The sequence below is a fragment of the Sparassis crispa genome, assembly GCF_003851025.1.
Source record: "Sparassis crispa DNA, contig_000000F, whole genome shotgun sequence".
Classification (NCBI taxonomy): Eukaryota; Fungi; Basidiomycota; class Agaricomycetes; order Polyporales; family Sparassidaceae; genus Sparassis; species Sparassis crispa.
Window position 1 is genome coordinate 799,882 of NW_020939747.1, and position 16,599 is coordinate 816,480.

Consider the following 16,599-nt stretch of genomic DNA (forward strand, 5'->3'; position numbering starts at 1 on the left):
TTTGAGGGTGAGCATGCATCGAGCCTGCCTGGGGATAGCACGCATTTCGGATGGGAAGCACACAAAACCTCCGAGCGGACCATATCCGCGCGCGACTGATAGATACTGCCAACCCGAGCGAGATCTGAAATTGAACCGTCCATCTAACGGCGGTTGATGGTTATTTGAAATCGGTACAGGTACAAGGTGTGGGTTTCCCGGGTGGTAAAATACAGGTCATCCTGGTACACGATACAGGCTACAACAGATATGGTCCTGGGAGATACGAAAGCGACTGGGAATAATGATCATCGAACCAACAAACATTTACATCGAAGGGGGGGGGACGGGGAACAAAACAGCCATCCAACGATTCAAGTCCCAGAATCACGGGTAATGACAGAGATTTGCGCGAGAGCATATCAACAGACACACCGAACGAACGTGAATCAGGCGGTTCCTGCGCGTGCGGCCTTGAGCCCGTTGAAGCCCTTGTGCACGCGCATGTGCTGCCCCAGGTTGTCGTGTCTGCTGAAGTCCTTGCCGCAGCCCGGGAAGGGACACTTGTGCGCTGATCGCATCGGCGTCAATAAGAATCAGTAAAATCAAAATCAAACACGATGCTCACGCTTTTCGTTGGTGTGGATGCTCCTGACATGACGCTTCAGATGCTCGCCGCGCGCGAAGCACTTGCCGCAGCCGGGCACCTTGCACATGTACATCCTGACGTTCTGCACGCTCACGGTTAGATAGACACACGTAAAGATCGCCGTGGGGATACACACCTTCTGCACGCCTCCCTGCGAGACGATCACAGGCGCGGTGGGGACGCGCCTGCCGCGGCTCTTCTTCGTCAGATTGGGAACGGGCACCGGCGGAGCAATGCGGCGCATGGAGCTCTGCCCCTGCGAGGAGGTCGAAGGGGCGGGAGAAGTCGACGAAACGGTGGCTCTCCGCCTCGTGCGTGGCCGCGAGCGGGATCCTTGGACGTAATCGTCGTCGTCGTCAAAGTCCTCGTCGTCCTTCTCGGACTCGCCGCTTTGATCTGCGCGGTACTCGTCATCGGAGGAGCTCGAGGAATTCGCCCTGCGCCGTTTCTGTCCGGTAGATCCGCCGCGACGTCCCCTGCTAATCGGAGGGGAGCCGCTCGAACTGCCGCAGCCGCTATCGGCATCACAATCGACAGGGCTAACCCCGTCGTCCGCTAACGGGCTGTTGATGGTGAATCGCGGGTCACACACCTCGGGGGGCGTCCCCGCGCCATGCAGCTGCGCATAACCGCTGATGGGAGAGATGTTCGGGGACACCTGTGCGGGGTGGACGAAGCGGGGAACATGGTCGGGGGACGGCGGGTACTGCAGGTTCGGCGTCGAGGTCAGAACGTATGAGGCTTCAGTATCCTCGAACGCCTGTTGGGGCTGTTCCTGCACTTGGCCACCGAAGCCAAATGCGACGGAGGGAGGGGGGACTGTCTGGATGCCGTCAGGAGTGAGCGGCAGCGTGGAAGGAAAATGTTGGCCTGTGAAGGTGGCGTAGGCAGGGAAAGAGTTGTCGGCGCCGAGACCATAATAGGGCGGTAGGGCGAAATCGTCGACGGAGGTAAACTGCGGCTGTTGCTGCTGCTGCTGCTGCTGCTCGTCGACTTTGGCCAACTGGTGCGCGAAAGCGTCGTCGGGTACGTGCGAGGAGAGCACGGCGTGGAGGTCGTAGGAGCCGGAGCCGTAGAACTCGTGTGGATGCATTTTGGAGTCTGTGGAGATCCAAGAGGAGGGTTGGGGCTGTTCGACGTAGTCCGCGCTGTAGATATGACTGCCGCCTCCCGCAGCAGAGTCGGAGTCGGTGACGTAATCGAGCGGCGGGTCTGTCGGACTTGCGTCGGTGAGGTTTGAAGTCGAGCGGGACGAAGCGGGGGAATCCGCGTTTGGGCGGGCGGGATACGAGGAATAGTGGGAATGGATGGGGTGGAGAGGGCGGGAGGCGGAGGAGCGGATGTAGGAGGACGGAGAGGAAACTAGCGGCTGGTAGGAAGTATTATCATGCGAGTACACGTAGTGGTTGACGAGGGAATGAGTGCGGGCGAGTTGGAGGAGGATCGCAGTGTCCATGGGGGCAACGAGGAATAATTCGACAAGGAAATGGAATATAAAGTAGTCTTGGGCCTGGACTGGGAGGCGCGGGGGCGGACGCGACAGCTGATTGGACGGGGCCCTGGTGGAGATCCTTGGACGGAAAGAGTATCTGGGCAGGCTGGGCTCCAATTCAGTTCAGCGGATGCGATCGCCAGGTGCGCGATGTGTACGGGGCGCAAGTCTGCTGCAGTGTCTCCCGGGGCGCAAATATCCTCCTCCGTGCTGCTCTGAACGGTGCCGCTCCCAACGACTTTAAGAACGGAAGGACGGAATTGGAACAGAGCCTCAAACGTAATCTGGGCTCGAGCGCAGACGCACCGCGTTCGGACCTGGATGATCGCTCGGTCATTGCTTGGCGGACCGGCGGACCTCTCGAGTTCAGTCCATCGTGTGTACCTCTGTTGTCCCTCCACATTCCCTTTTCCGGTACCTGCGCCGCGTCTCCCGGCAACATCTGCCCCTTCCGTCCCAGTCCCACCGAGCTGCACGGCCATCCAGCGGCAATAGGTCCCCAGACGCACGTTCTCAGAGTCTCCGCTGCCCGTGCGACGCCGCGCTAGGCCGAGCCTCGTTCATTCCGCTCCGGTCGAGCTTGCCATCTCGGTATGAATCTAAGCTCCAGGCCAATCTCCGATTCAGCGTCTAGTGCAAATCTGGCTATCCCGCTTTGGGCCTCGACACATCTCCACGATCACCTATCTTATCCGATTGGCCTTGAATTCCACGTAGAAACGCTCTCATCCGCGTATGCTGTGCCATTGGCGGCCTGGCTGCTCGCTCGGACCATCAGCAGCACTATCCACTCCCGACGCTCCAGGCCTTCTTATTGGCCCACCAGCCTCCACCAATCCCCGAATCCCCCGACGCTCTACGGATGCATCCATGATGTCGCCCTCCACGAATGTAAGATATGATCAATATAATACGCATCACTGCATATCTGCCTGCTGCGATACCGTTGTGTCGCACCGGACACGAGGCTCTGCATCTCCCTCCACAGCCCTCTGCCCCGCTTTCCATTCAGAGTGATCCTTTCCGTGCTCACATCCCTCTTCGCCATACCAGAACGTAGCAAATTACCATTCTGCTCTCACGCTCGCCGTTCCACGCACGTACGAAAGCCTTCATGGCCCACCGCCATACCCACGATGCCCGTTCTTCCCTTTGCACTTTCTCTCGATGGTGGAGTAATTTCCGAAAGACGCCATGCGTTGCCCAAGGTGCACGAGCTACTCAACGCCATACGTTAGTTTCCCCCGTACCGGAAGGACGGGACCGAGAGACAGCGCAAGGCAGGTCCCAGCGCAGTCCAGCGTTCATTAATCATTATCGGTCTTCTTGTCGCACACGTAATAGAAGCCGGCCGTTATCATTAGCCTGAGCAAACTGCGCGTCATAGTCAGGTGCGCAGTGGCCCGGTCGACCTGGAAGTAACGCACGGACGCACCAGAATGGACTTCATTTCGCGTCTACGAAAAGCCCATGACAATAAACGACGAAGACGGTTCCTAGCACATCCCGGCGAGAATCCGGCGGGCATTACGAAGAGAAGTAAGAAGCGGAACAGCAGATTCGCGTACCTTCCTCTCCAATCGCAATCAGTCTGACCAGGACCCTCGATAATACCTATAAAGGCTGCATTTGCGTCCAGACCAAAACTGACTCGGAGTCGCTGAGGGCATGAGCTACCCTTGATGAAATGTCCGGACGGAACGCGGTCAGGCCGACCATGGTTGGATACCTGTCCAGACTGCCAGCGGGCTCTCGTGAGGACGGGAGGTGCGCGCGAAGCGCGCCGCAAGACGGAATCCGGGAGTGGTCGGGCGGCCACAAACACCCTCGAAATCGCCGCAAGACACTCAAAAGAGCGGAGGTGCCGCGAATCCCTGCAAGCCTTCTGATTGGCGAAGGACCTGGCAGACACCCTTGTCCGGAGCAGACCGCCACCGTTGGAATGTCGCCTTTGTAGGGTACTATCGGAGGTCCCGCCAGACCGTCAGGGCCGCCATTTCCGATTCGGAGAGAAGACTGGCGCGAGAGACCGCGGAATGCGGCACGCGCGAGCGAAGTCCAAAGCAAAAATCGAAGTGCGCGAAGAGAAGGATGGAAGGCCTCGATGGGTTCGCGGAGTGATGACCGCGCGGGGGCGAACGCCGTCGGATTAATGTGCCAGTATGAAAGTGTGCGGACGGAGAAGTCGACCGTCGGGCCGCCTGAGAGCGCGCTGGGCTGTCGCTTCGTAGTATCGCGGAGTGATGCCGTAAAGGCTCGATTATCGGGATGGAGGACTGCCGACGAGCTCAACGAGGCTTGTTTGACAGACGGTAAGGCCAGGTGGGAGACCCGGAGGCTTGCGCTGGAGATATACAAGGTCGCAGGGATGCTGTATTAGAGCAAATCCGGTGAGAAATCCTGACACCATGCGAAGTTGGCCTGAAACACATATTTCGGGGTTCTACAGATGTTCAGATAAACCAGCTGGCTATTTCTGTTCTGTTTCGACCAGAAATTTTGCACAGAGAAGGACCGATGTCAAGCGAGGTGTATGCGGGTGGGTCCATTGATGACGTACTACTGTCATAGGAATCATCAGCATGTAGACATCAAGAAGAATGCACGTCCTCCATACTTCCCATCCTCTGTCCACAGCCGGCGATGAAAAATCCCGATCAGCCTGGGAGCACGATGAGCATCCAAGGACCCAGCGAAGCCACACAACCCGCAGGGCAGCACCGCGTCGTACACGCAGCCAAAGGACGGGACTAAATTTGCCCACTGCAGCTCGCCCAGAGCCAGTGACAGCCGCTACAGTTACCAGGTCCGCACATGTAGCACGGGCCGGGTGCCAGCTTGGCGGGATTCGGACGGATCCCTGGATGCTGGACTGCCCATCAACATTAACGGAATTCAGCGTTCGGCATGAGCGAATCGGGTGGGCAGATTAGCTGCGACGATTAAACGAGGGGTTCAATACACTTGCGGTGCAGAGGAGGTGATGTCGAGGAGGAACGATGCCCCGCACGGGCGGACCCGGGCGGGCCCGTGCAGAACATGATCGACGTTACCCTTCAGTCATGCACAAACGCAGAAACCACGCAACGATCGAATTATCCACATTCAAACATCTTGCAGAGTCATTGTGGAGCCAGCGCAGTTAAACGGCCCACCACAGCTTTTTGCGGTCGAAGAAAAATCACACGGAAATGGGATCTCAATCTGAGGGAGGAGCTTGCACTCAGATCGCATTCTATGAGGTCACGAATCACGATGTACGAGATCACTCACACGGCAAACCCGTATACTGGTGCAGTGGCTGCAGAGTGTTTGTCTGGAAAATATGCATATTCCTTATCTTTGCCCGTCATTATCGCGGAGGATTGGCAACAAGTCGACTGGAATTCGTGGCGGCCACTATTGGCACAAGATAACGCACGAGCTAAATACCGGTATCAGGGCTGGACTGAACACTGCATCGGGTCGGGAGCGCGCTTAGACTATCAAGGTGCTGCATAGCGCCTCCCAGGATCCGAAATTGGCTCCTTACGAACGCCGTTTCAGTACCCTCAAATTCTTCGCTCCACCATTGATCGTACGAGCAGCCCAAGTTAACGATAGATACAGAGTCTCTCTGCGAGGCGGTACCTGAGATTTTGGTTCCGTGCGGCCACTATCACATGCATGAAATCGATCTCAACCCCTCCTGATCGTGGAAAAAAATCCGCAGCGCACGAGTGGGCGAACTGTCTGGCAGCTGCTGCCAAGTTAATCGTACCTGAACGCTAGCACTTTCCACGAGCCAGAGGGGATCCAGTATGCATGGTCTTGGGGTAAGCAAGTGATCAGGAACATTTTCGGGGGGGTTGTGACCAGAAGGAGGCCCTTCGGCCGAAGACTCGGAGGTGTTGAATAACCACGTGTAGGCGCCACATATGGCACATGGCTACTGGGCGCCTATTTGGCACAGCTACTTCTCGCACTCCTCGTCCTGTCTCAACATTCCATTAGAAGGTGATTCAACACTGTCTCTTTTCTGCTAAAACTAGTCCCTGGATCATGGAGAGCGCGCACGGACCCTCAACATCCTTTGCTTCCGCATATCTGCCTCCTGAGTTGCTGTCACCCGGGTCTTCTATGCAGAAAGAAGTGCGTCGGTTTGTGGTGTGTGTTCTGGGCCCTTCTCGTGCACCCTGGGACTCAGTTCAAACGAATCGATTCTTTAGCGGTTGATCTGGTGTCCCGCAGGAATCGGTCGGTGCACCAGGACCTTCGAATTGTCCCTCTGTTTTCTCCGTGACAGCGGCCGTTATCCCAGGAACCTCAAGAAGATATCCGACTTGGGATGGTTTTGTGAATAAAGTCTACCCGTATTCAGCAATGCGTCCAGCAGTACTTGGCTCCATGAATGAACGAAAACAAAGTGACGAAGAGCGCGCGCGAAGTACATACTGACCCCAGTCCCCATCTCGCGGGCCGAAAGGTCACACTAGCGATCAATAGCATTCAAAGGCTGCTGTCCATCTGCATCAGTAACAAAATACGGAGAACGATGTCCGCCTTGTGTGAGCGACTTTCGTCACTCTGTGGACGCAGTCAACGAGCTTCTGGCCGCCCTCTATTACTTCGTCCATTTTCACACTTGTTGTTCATCCCACACGTGAAGCTGCTCACTCTTACGCTGGTCAAGGCCAGTCGTTGCATACGGCTCTCGCGCAACACCAGGCTCAAACCTACGGTAAGTAAATGTACAAAGTGAATGCCTATAACGAGCAGATCTGTTACCTAGCATAGTGCTCCCATAGTGGTGCTGTACGTGCCAGACTGTACCTTCGTGATTACGGCTTCGTTGGACGCTGCTCAACACCTTCCTCAAGATGCGTATGTCGAAGTCGTTGTAGCTGGCGGTAATTATTCCATGCTGCTGGTTTCTCACATGTGCTCAGGAGCAATTATATCCCCGAACAGTTCGAATCCTGCTTTACATACGAAGATTGGAGATAATTGCCGCCTCGGTATTTTGTTCCGTATCAAGACATTTACAACTCAGGAAAGCTTGGCGGGATACATTTTGCAGCTCGTAAGCAGCCGGCTCCGACAGTATGTATTATACTGATAAACGGGCAACATGCAACGTACAGGACAGATTTCTAACCCTTTGGGACGGTCTTTCGCCCGGCGTTGTATCCTCCAAAGTTTGGAAGATGGACTACGTCCGTTGAAATTGATGCTGGACTCAGGGAAGCCACTGAATATTGTCATTCGGCTGCCTTATTATGCTATTCCTGTCCGGCCCGGCAACCAGTGCTTTCTCGACGTCATCGTGGGTCGGCCAGACGACTTTTACAACCCCATGGATGAACTTCATATTCACGCCACAGCTGCGTCCTATGCTGTTAGTATCGGGAGTGAGTGCTATGGGTTCCCGCGCACCATACATGACACTATATCTTGGGTACATTATTTTTACCTCTTGCACTGCCAACGGATCACTACTAATATTATCGCCGTAGAACTCGTCCCCCTTGGTTGATTCGGCCTATGTTTGTGGTAACCTTGAACGGGCAGAGTAAGCGTAGCTCTGCGAGTCTCACTTTCAGTCTGTCCCACGGCTCCTTTATGCGAAGATTTCATGTCGGCCACTGAAACCCATCGGGTGTACGATGACTTGCAGCACGAAAGCGCACGGTCGAAGGCGTGTCTAGCGTGGAATGAATATTGTTTTACTGAAGCTAATGAAGCGACCGTTTTTACCTGAGATTCTGGTTTTGTGGCTCGTATCCCATGGCTGTCGAATCGGTGTGTGTCCGATCAGTAAGTACATGTCCCACCATGAATGGATATATTACGGAAAGTTACATCAAGTATCTGATGACAGTATAGTCATACTCGACTCGACTCCGTCTGTCTCAGCGGAAATCATCACTGATGCCTCCGGCAACGTAAACTATGCTCCTGGGGAGCCACGTAAGTCTGTGGACTAGCTGCCACTGCACTCACTAGAAGTAGGGGAAGAGTCTCCGCATTCTCACTCTGCCCAAGCGGTGCGCATATTCCCCTGGTCGGCAGTAAGTTAAATCTTCTCGGATACGGCCTAGAGGACCTTGTGCTTAATGACTACAAGTTCGTATTGGGACGGGGCGAAGGAGGGCGGTGGCCTGGTTTTTTGACAGCGTTGTTGACGACGGTTCAGTCATGGTTGGCTCAATGGGCGAAGAAACTTGATATACATATAAAGAATGGCATTTGCCAATATCTGACCATCTGCACACGGCTAAACTTAGCCGACCATATTGGGATGAGAGTGCATTCATTCCGTTATGATCCGAAGTGCTACACGGCACTTCCGAGTCACGCACCGGCGTGACAGGGTTGAATCTGTGCCAGCCAAGTGCCGGTTTGACACTAGTTTGAGATCTACGTATACGTCAGGGGGCAACCAGCCGGGAAATTATCGACCTCAACCCGAAAAAGTGAAGAGGAGGACCCCGTGCACTGGATCTCCTACCCCGAGCCCGATATGGAAATAGATGAGATAACGCGATAGATCTACTACTAAGTACCATACCTTGCCGCCTTCCTGCGAGGCTGTTTAACTACTGTCGACGGTGCTCTATTCCTCTTCTGCGCGAGCCCTTCGCGCGTCTCTTCTATCACATCAGTATTCGGAATTTCATTTTCCAACCTCCACTCTTCAGTAACCTGCTCGTCAATCTCCATGAATGCTTCTTCGGCTCGTGAGATATGCATGTCCACGAGAAGTTGCGGGGCGATTGGTGGTAGCGTTCCGTCCTCTTTCGAGTGCTCCATAGTGATGTGGAACAGTGTGTTGTACTTCCATATGGTCCGAGGTTGACCCGATGCTGTGGGAGGACAGAGAGAGCAATGGATAGGGACATTGGTCTTCATATTCCCAGATGATGAATTGTAATGTGCCCATGCTTGTTCACCGGTTCTGAGCGCGAGTAGTACGGGTGGATATCCAGGATTCAGGACGGAAATGCCTGACATTTGCATTGGAAGATATGAAGGAAAGAGATGCACGGCGTCATGTTCTTTATCTTATCTCATCGGGTCCAAAGCCTGAACGCCACTGCCCTCGACAACGGCTGTGAACTCGAACAGCGGAGGAATATCTCAAAGTTTTGCCGGAGGTACTGTATACACATGTGAAGAACATATCCCGAGATTCCGAGCGCACAAAGTGGCCCAGGTTATGTGTAGTCAGAAAGTTGAGCGAAAGTGCTTGAAAAAGATAGAAATGGACCCCGTACACCAGTGGAGGGACAACAACCACAGGGGTTGGAGTCACGGAAAGTCCCGGTGGGTGCCCCCTGGTATACGTAGACGTCAAGGTTGTCAGATAACCTCCCGCTCCATAGAGTATTCTTGCGCCACAGTACGAGTCGGACTTTGCTGTTCTCCCCACTGTTACGTTCTGAAATCAATCTTCATGCCTTCTCAGAATTCTCATTCCTCTGGATATCTGTTGCAATGCGGCGCGACCCTCCGCATCCGAATGACTGGACGTTGCAAGTGACATGGGTAAGCCATACGTCTCATGTGTTGCTGCCGTCACACTGATATGCAACAACAGGACGAGACTCCTGTGATGCCTTCTTCGTCCAAGCCATTGTCCTTCATTGCTCGTGGTCCACTCAAGCGAGCACCTCCAGAACTTGCTTCGGACGACAGTTCCAGGATAGAGCCTATATCTCTGCCAGTTCCGAAGTACCTGCCTACAGTCTCCAAGAAGACGAAGACGGCTATACTTGAGGAGGATCAATTGGAAGCCTACAAGGACGATTTGATCTGGATCCAGGGTCGGAAGTTCTCATATAATTACAAGGGGGAACTTGAACAACTCGATTGGGAATACCGCCGCGGTCCCCAGCGAATGCAAGCTGGGAAGATTCCTGTCCCGAATCTTTCAAAGAAGACGCACGGACGGAGTGTACCCACAAAAGCAATGGGCGTGAGGCTGGGTAGGACATACACATGCGAAGTTGAAAGCTGCCGCAAAGTGTTTAAACGTTCTTACCATCTGGAGCGGCATATTCAATCCGTACATACTCACGAGAAGCGTACGTTCACCTGTCTCTAGCAGTAATTTTTATATCTCACGTACTTTCAGCCTTTAAATGTCGATATCGTTTCTGTCAGAAGCCATTTTCTCGGGAGGACAATATGTTGCAGCACCTGAGGAAACATAAGCCTGTCCAGACCCACTTCGACTGCTCGACGAACTACGCGGGAGAAGAAATGGCGAACAAAAAACTCTTCAAGGCGTATGCCAAAGTCGCAGTTGCCGCTGCCAGCCGCGCGAGGGTGCGCACCTGCGAACGAGCAGAACACGACTGCATTGTCTTGGATATGTCGGATCAGGAGGACACCGCCACTGCTCCCGCTACAACACCGTCTGACGAAGTTGAGACGACCGCCTCTGGGGAAGCTCCACCGGTCGAGCCCCTTCCCTTATCTGCTAGAGGGTCGGCAGCTGGTCAGGTCGAACCTCCGCAATCGCATCAGATCGCACCACGGGCTTCAGTTAGTACATCATCGAACGCTGCACTGATTTCTCTCGACAATATCATCTTCGAGTCAGGATCGGGACGAGATCCTTCAGTGAAGCTTAGGTGGGGCTGATGCACACCTGCCCTCCTCAATGGACTCCACTGCGGTGTTATTCGTCTATGCATACCAATACGTTTCTCACATTTTCATATACTCGTTGTCAATGCTATCTAAGTATGCTTCTCGCTACGCTTTGCTTACGTCGTCGCTCCTCTTGCTTGTCCATATTTTGGTTACCGCTGTACTGGCAGATACACATTGCATTTTTCCAGATCATATCCGTATCGTCGTGTATGTACCCGTACTGTCACTGGGCTACTTTTTGAACTAGGTCCATGTACTGTTGTCGACGAAGGAAACTCCACGGCTTACAATAGGAATCAGCATGCCAACATGATATTTCTTGATGAGCCCACTGGGGTTCTCGTACGCGTCTGACGGATCCCGGTCGATACAGTCGCAGACTTGGCGGTCGACGTGTATGCATTTCTCCTGCTCTTCACGACCCGGTTTTCTCGGTATGCGTCCGCACCGTTCCATCTCGCGGCAGAGAGTTGGGGTGGACACTGGGGTCCAACAATCGCTCATCTTCAAGGTTCGTTGAACGTTCATCAGAAGAACAAAGAGCCGGAATTCTCTCCACGTCCGGGGGTGAAGAGAACTAATCTCTCCGTGCTGACAGAGGAACGATCTTTTAAATAAGAAGGAATCGGACGTCGATGACTCTCCGCAGAGGTTTCAGGTATGCAACACCAAGGTCAACCTGGCGTTCTAGTACAAGCAAAGCCAGTTTATGCATAACGGCGCCGCATTCAAGTTATTACCGGAGTTGATTAACGGTGGCGCTTGCTCGCTCGTGTATGCTGGGAACACAGGTATGAAGAGAATATTCTCAACGGTTCTATGTATCCCTGCGCTGAAGTTTTGCGCCCTGCAGATGGTCTCTGCAATTACATGATCGGTGGCCGCCCACTGTATGATCTCCAGAAGATGCTCATATTTATGCTTCATTTTTGACCTGTTGTTGTCAGAGCATCGAGCGCTGGGTGGCACAGTTATTCCATGCGAAATTCCAACGTTCACCGTCGATGCCTTGGAAGACCTTGCACTCAGGCATGGTGGGAGGTGAAGTGCGCAGCGCTCTGGAAACGTCACGTTTGTCCAGGTCCACAAGACTGGGTGGGTTTCTCTTCCTGTCTGGCTAAAACCCGAACTTAACGGCGCAAAACTAGTCATATGGCTCCTCACGACCAACCCGAAGTGACTCAGGTACGTTTGATAACCCACAGAGCCTACTGACGTCGACGGTGTCGCAGGGACATGATCACGAGATGGCTCAAAAACATACGGCTTGTCACCTTGTGTAGAGAACCAGAGACACGATATTGTTTGTACGTCTATACATGACTTTACTGCGTATACTTTGGGGCATCAGTGCCTCCAGGCCTCCCTCCTCCGCCACGACGCCACACCGACCGTCTAGTACAGTAATGAAGGCGATCGACACGATGATCGACGAAGATCACAGCTGTCGGCTGGGGCGACTAGTCTCCCAAAGATAGACTGACACTCTGCTTCAACCTTCGTTCCTCAGGATATCCGTGTCTGAAAGGCGCCGTCGATATCGATGTACTACTGTACATATTCGAATTCTTGGAACTTACTTCAGAGCTTCAAAGCTTCACGATCCACCCTAGACACATCCTTATGATTCCGAAATGCAAGCTCTTCCCGGGCCATCGGTAGACAGTGCTGTGTGCACGATAGTTAGATAGCAATCCGTCTGATGTTGTCCGCAACTGCGCTTGCGCAGTTTCCCCAATTATGTTACCACACGCTGGTACCATCTTCTTTCCTCCACTGCGAGAACACGACTGTACACGTATACTCCAGAAAGTTAGACGAAGCCTGCTTCTGCCACCCGTCTGCCGGCGCCGGTGCCAGCTCATATCTTTCACACTGCCATGACCTCAAGTGAGCCTACTCTTCGCAAAAGGAAAAGGGCAACTGAGCGGCAGTCCTCGAGGAAGCAGAAACAACCAGCGGTATGAATACTCCTTCCCGTTGCTCTGTCGCGCGAGGTCAATGTCGTGGACGTCCAGGGCAGTGCGAATGGACACCCAGTGAAGTTCACGTCCGTCCTCGGCCTTCTGCTCTTGGCCCTGGGCTTCTTCGCATACCAGGTACTCTCATCGTTGTAGCTGCTTCCTGGACACCGCTCACTTCCCACGGTAGAACCTAGAAGCTATCCAACGCTACTTGGAGGCATGGAGGAAGAGCGCCGACTGGGACGCGGCGACGAAGAGCAGCGGTCCTCTTGAATTTTCCGCAGACTTGCCGAAACGAAATGCAGTTGTGGTAGCGTTCAAGGTGCGCCGCGCCGTCGTCAGTGTGGTCTGAACATGCAGATGCTTACATGGCTTGGGATGGAAGCATGCATGGCTCGCATATGGTGAGCTAATCCATGTACACCAGACGGGTCGCACCACTGACACGACCAGAGAGGGATGCCATGGGCGATGACGAATACCACCCCATTGGCCACTCAGGAACCAACCTCACAGATGCTGGTGGAATAGGCTACACGGTAGTCGATTCGATTGACTCAATGATCATCATGGGTCTGAAGGACGAATACGCGCGCGCTAGAAACTGGATCGCCACGAACATGACGTTCGACAGAAATGGGGAATTCAACACATTCGAGGCGAGTGCATGCACATTCTGGTGCTCCATCGTTGGCTAACATGGTGCAGACCACAATACGAGTTCTCGGTGGTTTGCTCTCCGCCTACCATCTCACTGAAGACCCCGTGTTCCTCGAAAGAGCGAAGAACTTGGCTGATCGAATTCTCCCTGCGTTCGACACGCCGTCTGGGCTACCTCTGTCGTCGGTGAATCTGGCGAAACGCAAAGGCGTCCCGAGCAAGGACAACAAGGAGTTAGTTAGTACAGCGGAAGTATCGACGTTGCAGCTGGAGTTTAAGTACCTCAGTCTCTTGACGGAAGAGGACATATACTGGGACGTGGTGGAGAATGTACGTGCTCGTGATATCAAGTAGCACTTGAGCTCACGCCTTAGCGTCAGGCGATGAAGGTGATCAAAGCCGCTCGTACCTCCATGTCCACTGGGCTAGCCTCAATATTCATGAGGTAGGCCATTTACGCTGTTTCAATTCTCGCGGGCTGATGCCTTTCTACAGCTATGATGAAGGTCGTTTCACTGTTGCGCCTATTCGTCTAGGATCCCGCGCAGATTCATACTACGAATATCTCTTGTATGTGTGTTCTCTCATCAGTCAATGTATGAGCCTCACATTCATATCAGGAAACAATACATACAGACGGTAATCAGAGTTACGCGTACTCATCCAGTCAAGGGCTAATCTCAATTTCAGGACTATACAGAACCTGTATACCGGACTGTGAGTAGCGTCTTCCCAGTGTCCCAAAAGCGTTACTCACGCCTCCCCCGCAGATGTATGACGATGCCATGAGTTCAGTGTACACCCATCTGATCAAGAAGACGGAACGTGCGGGACTGACATACACTTCCGAGCTCATCCCGGAACGCAACCGCCAAGGCAAGATGTCAGTGTTTACATTTCCGCTCTCCATGCTTGTCCTGAACTGTTCATTGCAGCAATTGGCGTCTTGTGCCGAAGCAAGACCATCTCGTGTGCTTCCTGGGCGGCTCGCTGATGCTCGGGGCGGTCACCACCGGTGCAGTCGTCCAGCCAGTGTCCGTCCCTCCGCTTGCAGGCGAGCTCTCTGAGCAGGGCAAGAGGGATTGGACGGCGGGCATCGAGCTTGTACGCACATGCATGAAGACGCACGAGACGGCTACGTAGGTGACAAGTTACCGGGCTAATGAATTTTTGCTAAGATTGCCATTCTCTCAGCGGGCTGTCCCCCGAGATTGTGCACTTCAAAATAGCCGGAGATCATATCCCAGAGTCGAATGCCCCAGAAGATTGGTATATCAAAGGAGCACGGTAAGTGTCCAACCACGATATTGATTCATCTGGCGTTTGACTCTGCGTGATCACAGTCCTGATGGCCCCAATTCGTACGATGCACGATATATCCTTCGGTATGCTCCCCCGTCTAAATTCTTTCTTTATATCGCTCATCTTCGTTCCTTCGTTCCTCGAAGTCCTGAGACGGTGGAGTCTCTTTTCATTGCCTTCCGATTGACGGGTGATCCCAAGTACCGCGAGTATGGCTGGAACATATTCCAGGCGATCGAGAAACATTGCCGCGTCGAATCCGGCGGGTATGCGAGCGTGCTCAATGTGGACCGCCTGCCAGTTGAGCATGAGGACAAGATGGAGACATTCCTAATGGTGCGTCAGTTGTGCTCAGCTTACCGTGATGTTGATATTTAGTGTTCTTTGCAGAGCGAGACTCTGAAGTATCTGTATCTGTTGTTCGACGATGCCAGCGTATTACCTTTGTCCAGTAGGTGTTTCCTATCCATCTCTGGCACTTCGCTGACATCGTGTGGCCAGAATACGTCTTCAATACGGAAGTAAGCACTCTCTGTTCTCCATGTCACACGCATTTCCTTACATTCTGATTGGCAGGCACACCCTTTCCCCATATTCCATCCAATGCGGCGGACGGGATTCTCATGACCACCATCCCGTCAACCTTCGTAGTCCATGTCCACAGTACATATCTATCGCCGCTTCGCATATAATATCTCAATCACACTTGATCAATCCTCACGCGCGGAATTCTGCCTAAGGACATATATTGGGCGTGAACACAGGTATTTAAGAGCGTCTAACACACATTATACAGGTGGTAATGTATCGCATGGGCATTCGGCATACATGGCATACGCGGGTAATAAATAGTCTGTGAGTGGAGTCGATGCATTATGTCGTTACTGTTTGGTATTGATAGTGGAACCCAACTCCTTCGTCCGTGTTGTACAGACAATTGTCCAAGCTAAAAATTCAAGCCTTTGAGAGGATCTGGGCATACGACGGGACCGCAACTTTACTCTCGCACCCATCTTCGATCGAGATATGCTCCCACGGTTCGTCCAGTTCAAAGTCATTGGAGACCTGGTCATCCAGGACAATGACCGAGCGGACATTGGCTATGACCTCGAAGTCATCGACTGCAGGCACCGTAAGTATGGCTGAAATAGGCAAGTAAACGGTCACCTCACCTTTCGACTTGGGTGTCGTCGACTTCGCTGACTTGATCAGCGACGCGATATCCAACTCATGCCGCTCCCTGAACCGGGCCGCGTCCTCCGTAACCCCCCGCTCCTCGTTCACGCACGGCGGTACGTTCTCATCGTCGTCCATCTCCATCCCGTACGCCTTCTTGCGCTTCTCACTCCCGTTCCCGTGGGGCATGAGCTTGTGCGACCGCGCTGCGGACTGCTGCCACGCGCGCCGGTACCGCTCCTTGCGCTCCCTCATCCGCTCCGACTCTGCGCTCTTCTTGGCCCGCTGGCGCTCATACTCGTATCCACGTGAGGCCTTGAGCACTGTGAGGGAGTCGGGCTCTGGGGCAGGATACGCTTTGTCGGCGTCAGCCTTGGGCTCAGACTGGGCGGTGTCTCGCTGGAACACCGCGATGGATGGCCGGAGGCGGTTTCTGGTGAGCACGGAAGTGACAATGAGGGTGGGCATAGTTAGGTGAGGCGAATATGAAGGACGACTCAGAGGGTGCTGGCTGGCGGCGGCGTGAGCGATGTCGCCTTTGCCAGTGCAATCACTAGGCCATCTGCATTCGAATGTTCACGCAGAGCAGAACTCGTGCATGTTGGCACTGAGGTATTCGCGTTCAGGCTCGTGCGTCGACTCCAGCCGAAATCGTCCATATCCGAAATCAATCCATTTGCATATGGCTAATATATTCACGCGCACAGTAACCTAACTTACACCATATCCTTCATTCC

The 16,599-nt window shown here is 53.6% G+C and overlaps 8 protein-coding genes across 8 annotated transcripts; 5 read left to right on the forward strand and 3 right to left on the reverse strand.

The window, feature by feature from the left end:
• Positions 1–428: 428 nt before the first annotated feature.
• On the reverse strand, positions 429–2,084 carry SCP_0102570 (Transcriptional regulator MNL1; the record flags this gene model as incomplete). The annotated part of the gene is made up of 3 exons (XM_027752496.1): positions 429–550; positions 608–710; positions 765–2,084. The coding sequence occupies 3 exons, from the start codon at positions 2,082–2,084 to the stop codon at positions 429–431; spliced, it is 1,545 nt and encodes a 514-aa protein (XP_027608297.1).
• Positions 2,085–4,224: 2,140 nt separating this feature from the next.
• On the forward strand, positions 4,225–4,500 carry SCP_0102580 (hypothetical protein; the record flags this gene model as incomplete). Its single annotated transcript, XM_027752497.1, has 1 exon — positions 4,225–4,500. One exon carries the CDS (start codon positions 4,225–4,227, stop codon positions 4,498–4,500), a length of 276 nt encoding a protein of 91 aa, XP_027608298.1.
• Positions 4,501–6,510: 2,010 nt separating this feature from the next.
• SCP_0102590 (hypothetical protein) lies at positions 6,511–7,324 on the forward strand (the record flags this gene model as incomplete). Its single annotated transcript, XM_027752498.1, has 4 exons — positions 6,511–6,840; positions 6,897–7,009; positions 7,071–7,182; positions 7,244–7,324. 4 exons carry the CDS (start codon positions 6,511–6,513, stop codon positions 7,322–7,324), a joined length of 636 nt encoding a protein of 211 aa, XP_027608299.1.
• Positions 7,325–8,657: 1,333 nt separating this feature from the next.
• SCP_0102600 (hypothetical protein) lies at positions 8,658–8,912 on the reverse strand (the record flags this gene model as incomplete). Its single annotated transcript, XM_027752499.1, has 1 exon — positions 8,658–8,912. One exon carries the CDS (start codon positions 8,910–8,912, stop codon positions 8,658–8,660), a length of 255 nt encoding a protein of 84 aa, XP_027608300.1.
• A 684-nt stretch (positions 8,913–9,596) lies between these two features.
• Positions 9,597–10,748, forward strand: SCP_0102610 (hypothetical protein; the record flags this gene model as incomplete). The annotated part of the gene is made up of 3 exons (XM_027752500.1): positions 9,597–9,647; positions 9,700–10,186; positions 10,237–10,748. The coding sequence occupies 3 exons, from the start codon at positions 9,597–9,599 to the stop codon at positions 10,746–10,748; spliced, it is 1,050 nt and encodes a 349-aa protein (XP_027608301.1).
• Positions 10,749–11,469: 721 nt separating this feature from the next.
• SCP_0102620 (hypothetical protein) lies at positions 11,470–12,000 on the forward strand (the record flags this gene model as incomplete). The annotated part of the gene is made up of 5 exons (XM_027752501.1): positions 11,470–11,551; positions 11,614–11,650; positions 11,708–11,855; positions 11,909–11,945; positions 11,993–12,000. The coding sequence occupies 5 exons, from the start codon at positions 11,470–11,472 to the stop codon at positions 11,998–12,000; spliced, it is 312 nt and encodes a 103-aa protein (XP_027608302.1).
• Positions 12,001–12,640: 640 nt separating this feature from the next.
• Positions 12,641–15,313, forward strand: SCP_0102630 (Mannosyl-oligosaccharide 1,2-alpha-mannosidase; the record flags this gene model as incomplete). The annotated part of the gene is made up of 18 exons (XM_027752502.1): positions 12,641–12,721; positions 12,779–12,859; positions 12,912–13,046; positions 13,110–13,128; positions 13,178–13,383; positions 13,433–13,714; positions 13,765–13,829; positions 13,880–13,954; positions 14,005–14,023; positions 14,075–14,101; positions 14,155–14,267; positions 14,320–14,523; positions 14,579–14,671; positions 14,728–14,769; positions 14,833–15,022; positions 15,077–15,137; positions 15,188–15,207; positions 15,263–15,313. The coding sequence occupies 18 exons, from the start codon at positions 12,641–12,643 to the stop codon at positions 15,311–15,313; spliced, it is 1,764 nt and encodes a 587-aa protein (XP_027608303.1).
• Positions 15,314–15,640: 327 nt separating this feature from the next.
• On the reverse strand, positions 15,641–16,330 carry SCP_0102640 (hypothetical protein; the record flags this gene model as incomplete). Its single annotated transcript, XM_027752503.1, has 2 exons — positions 15,641–15,807; positions 15,859–16,330. The coding sequence occupies 2 exons, from the start codon at positions 16,328–16,330 to the stop codon at positions 15,641–15,643; spliced, it is 639 nt and encodes a 212-aa protein (XP_027608304.1).
• Positions 16,331–16,599: the final 269 nt, after the last annotated feature.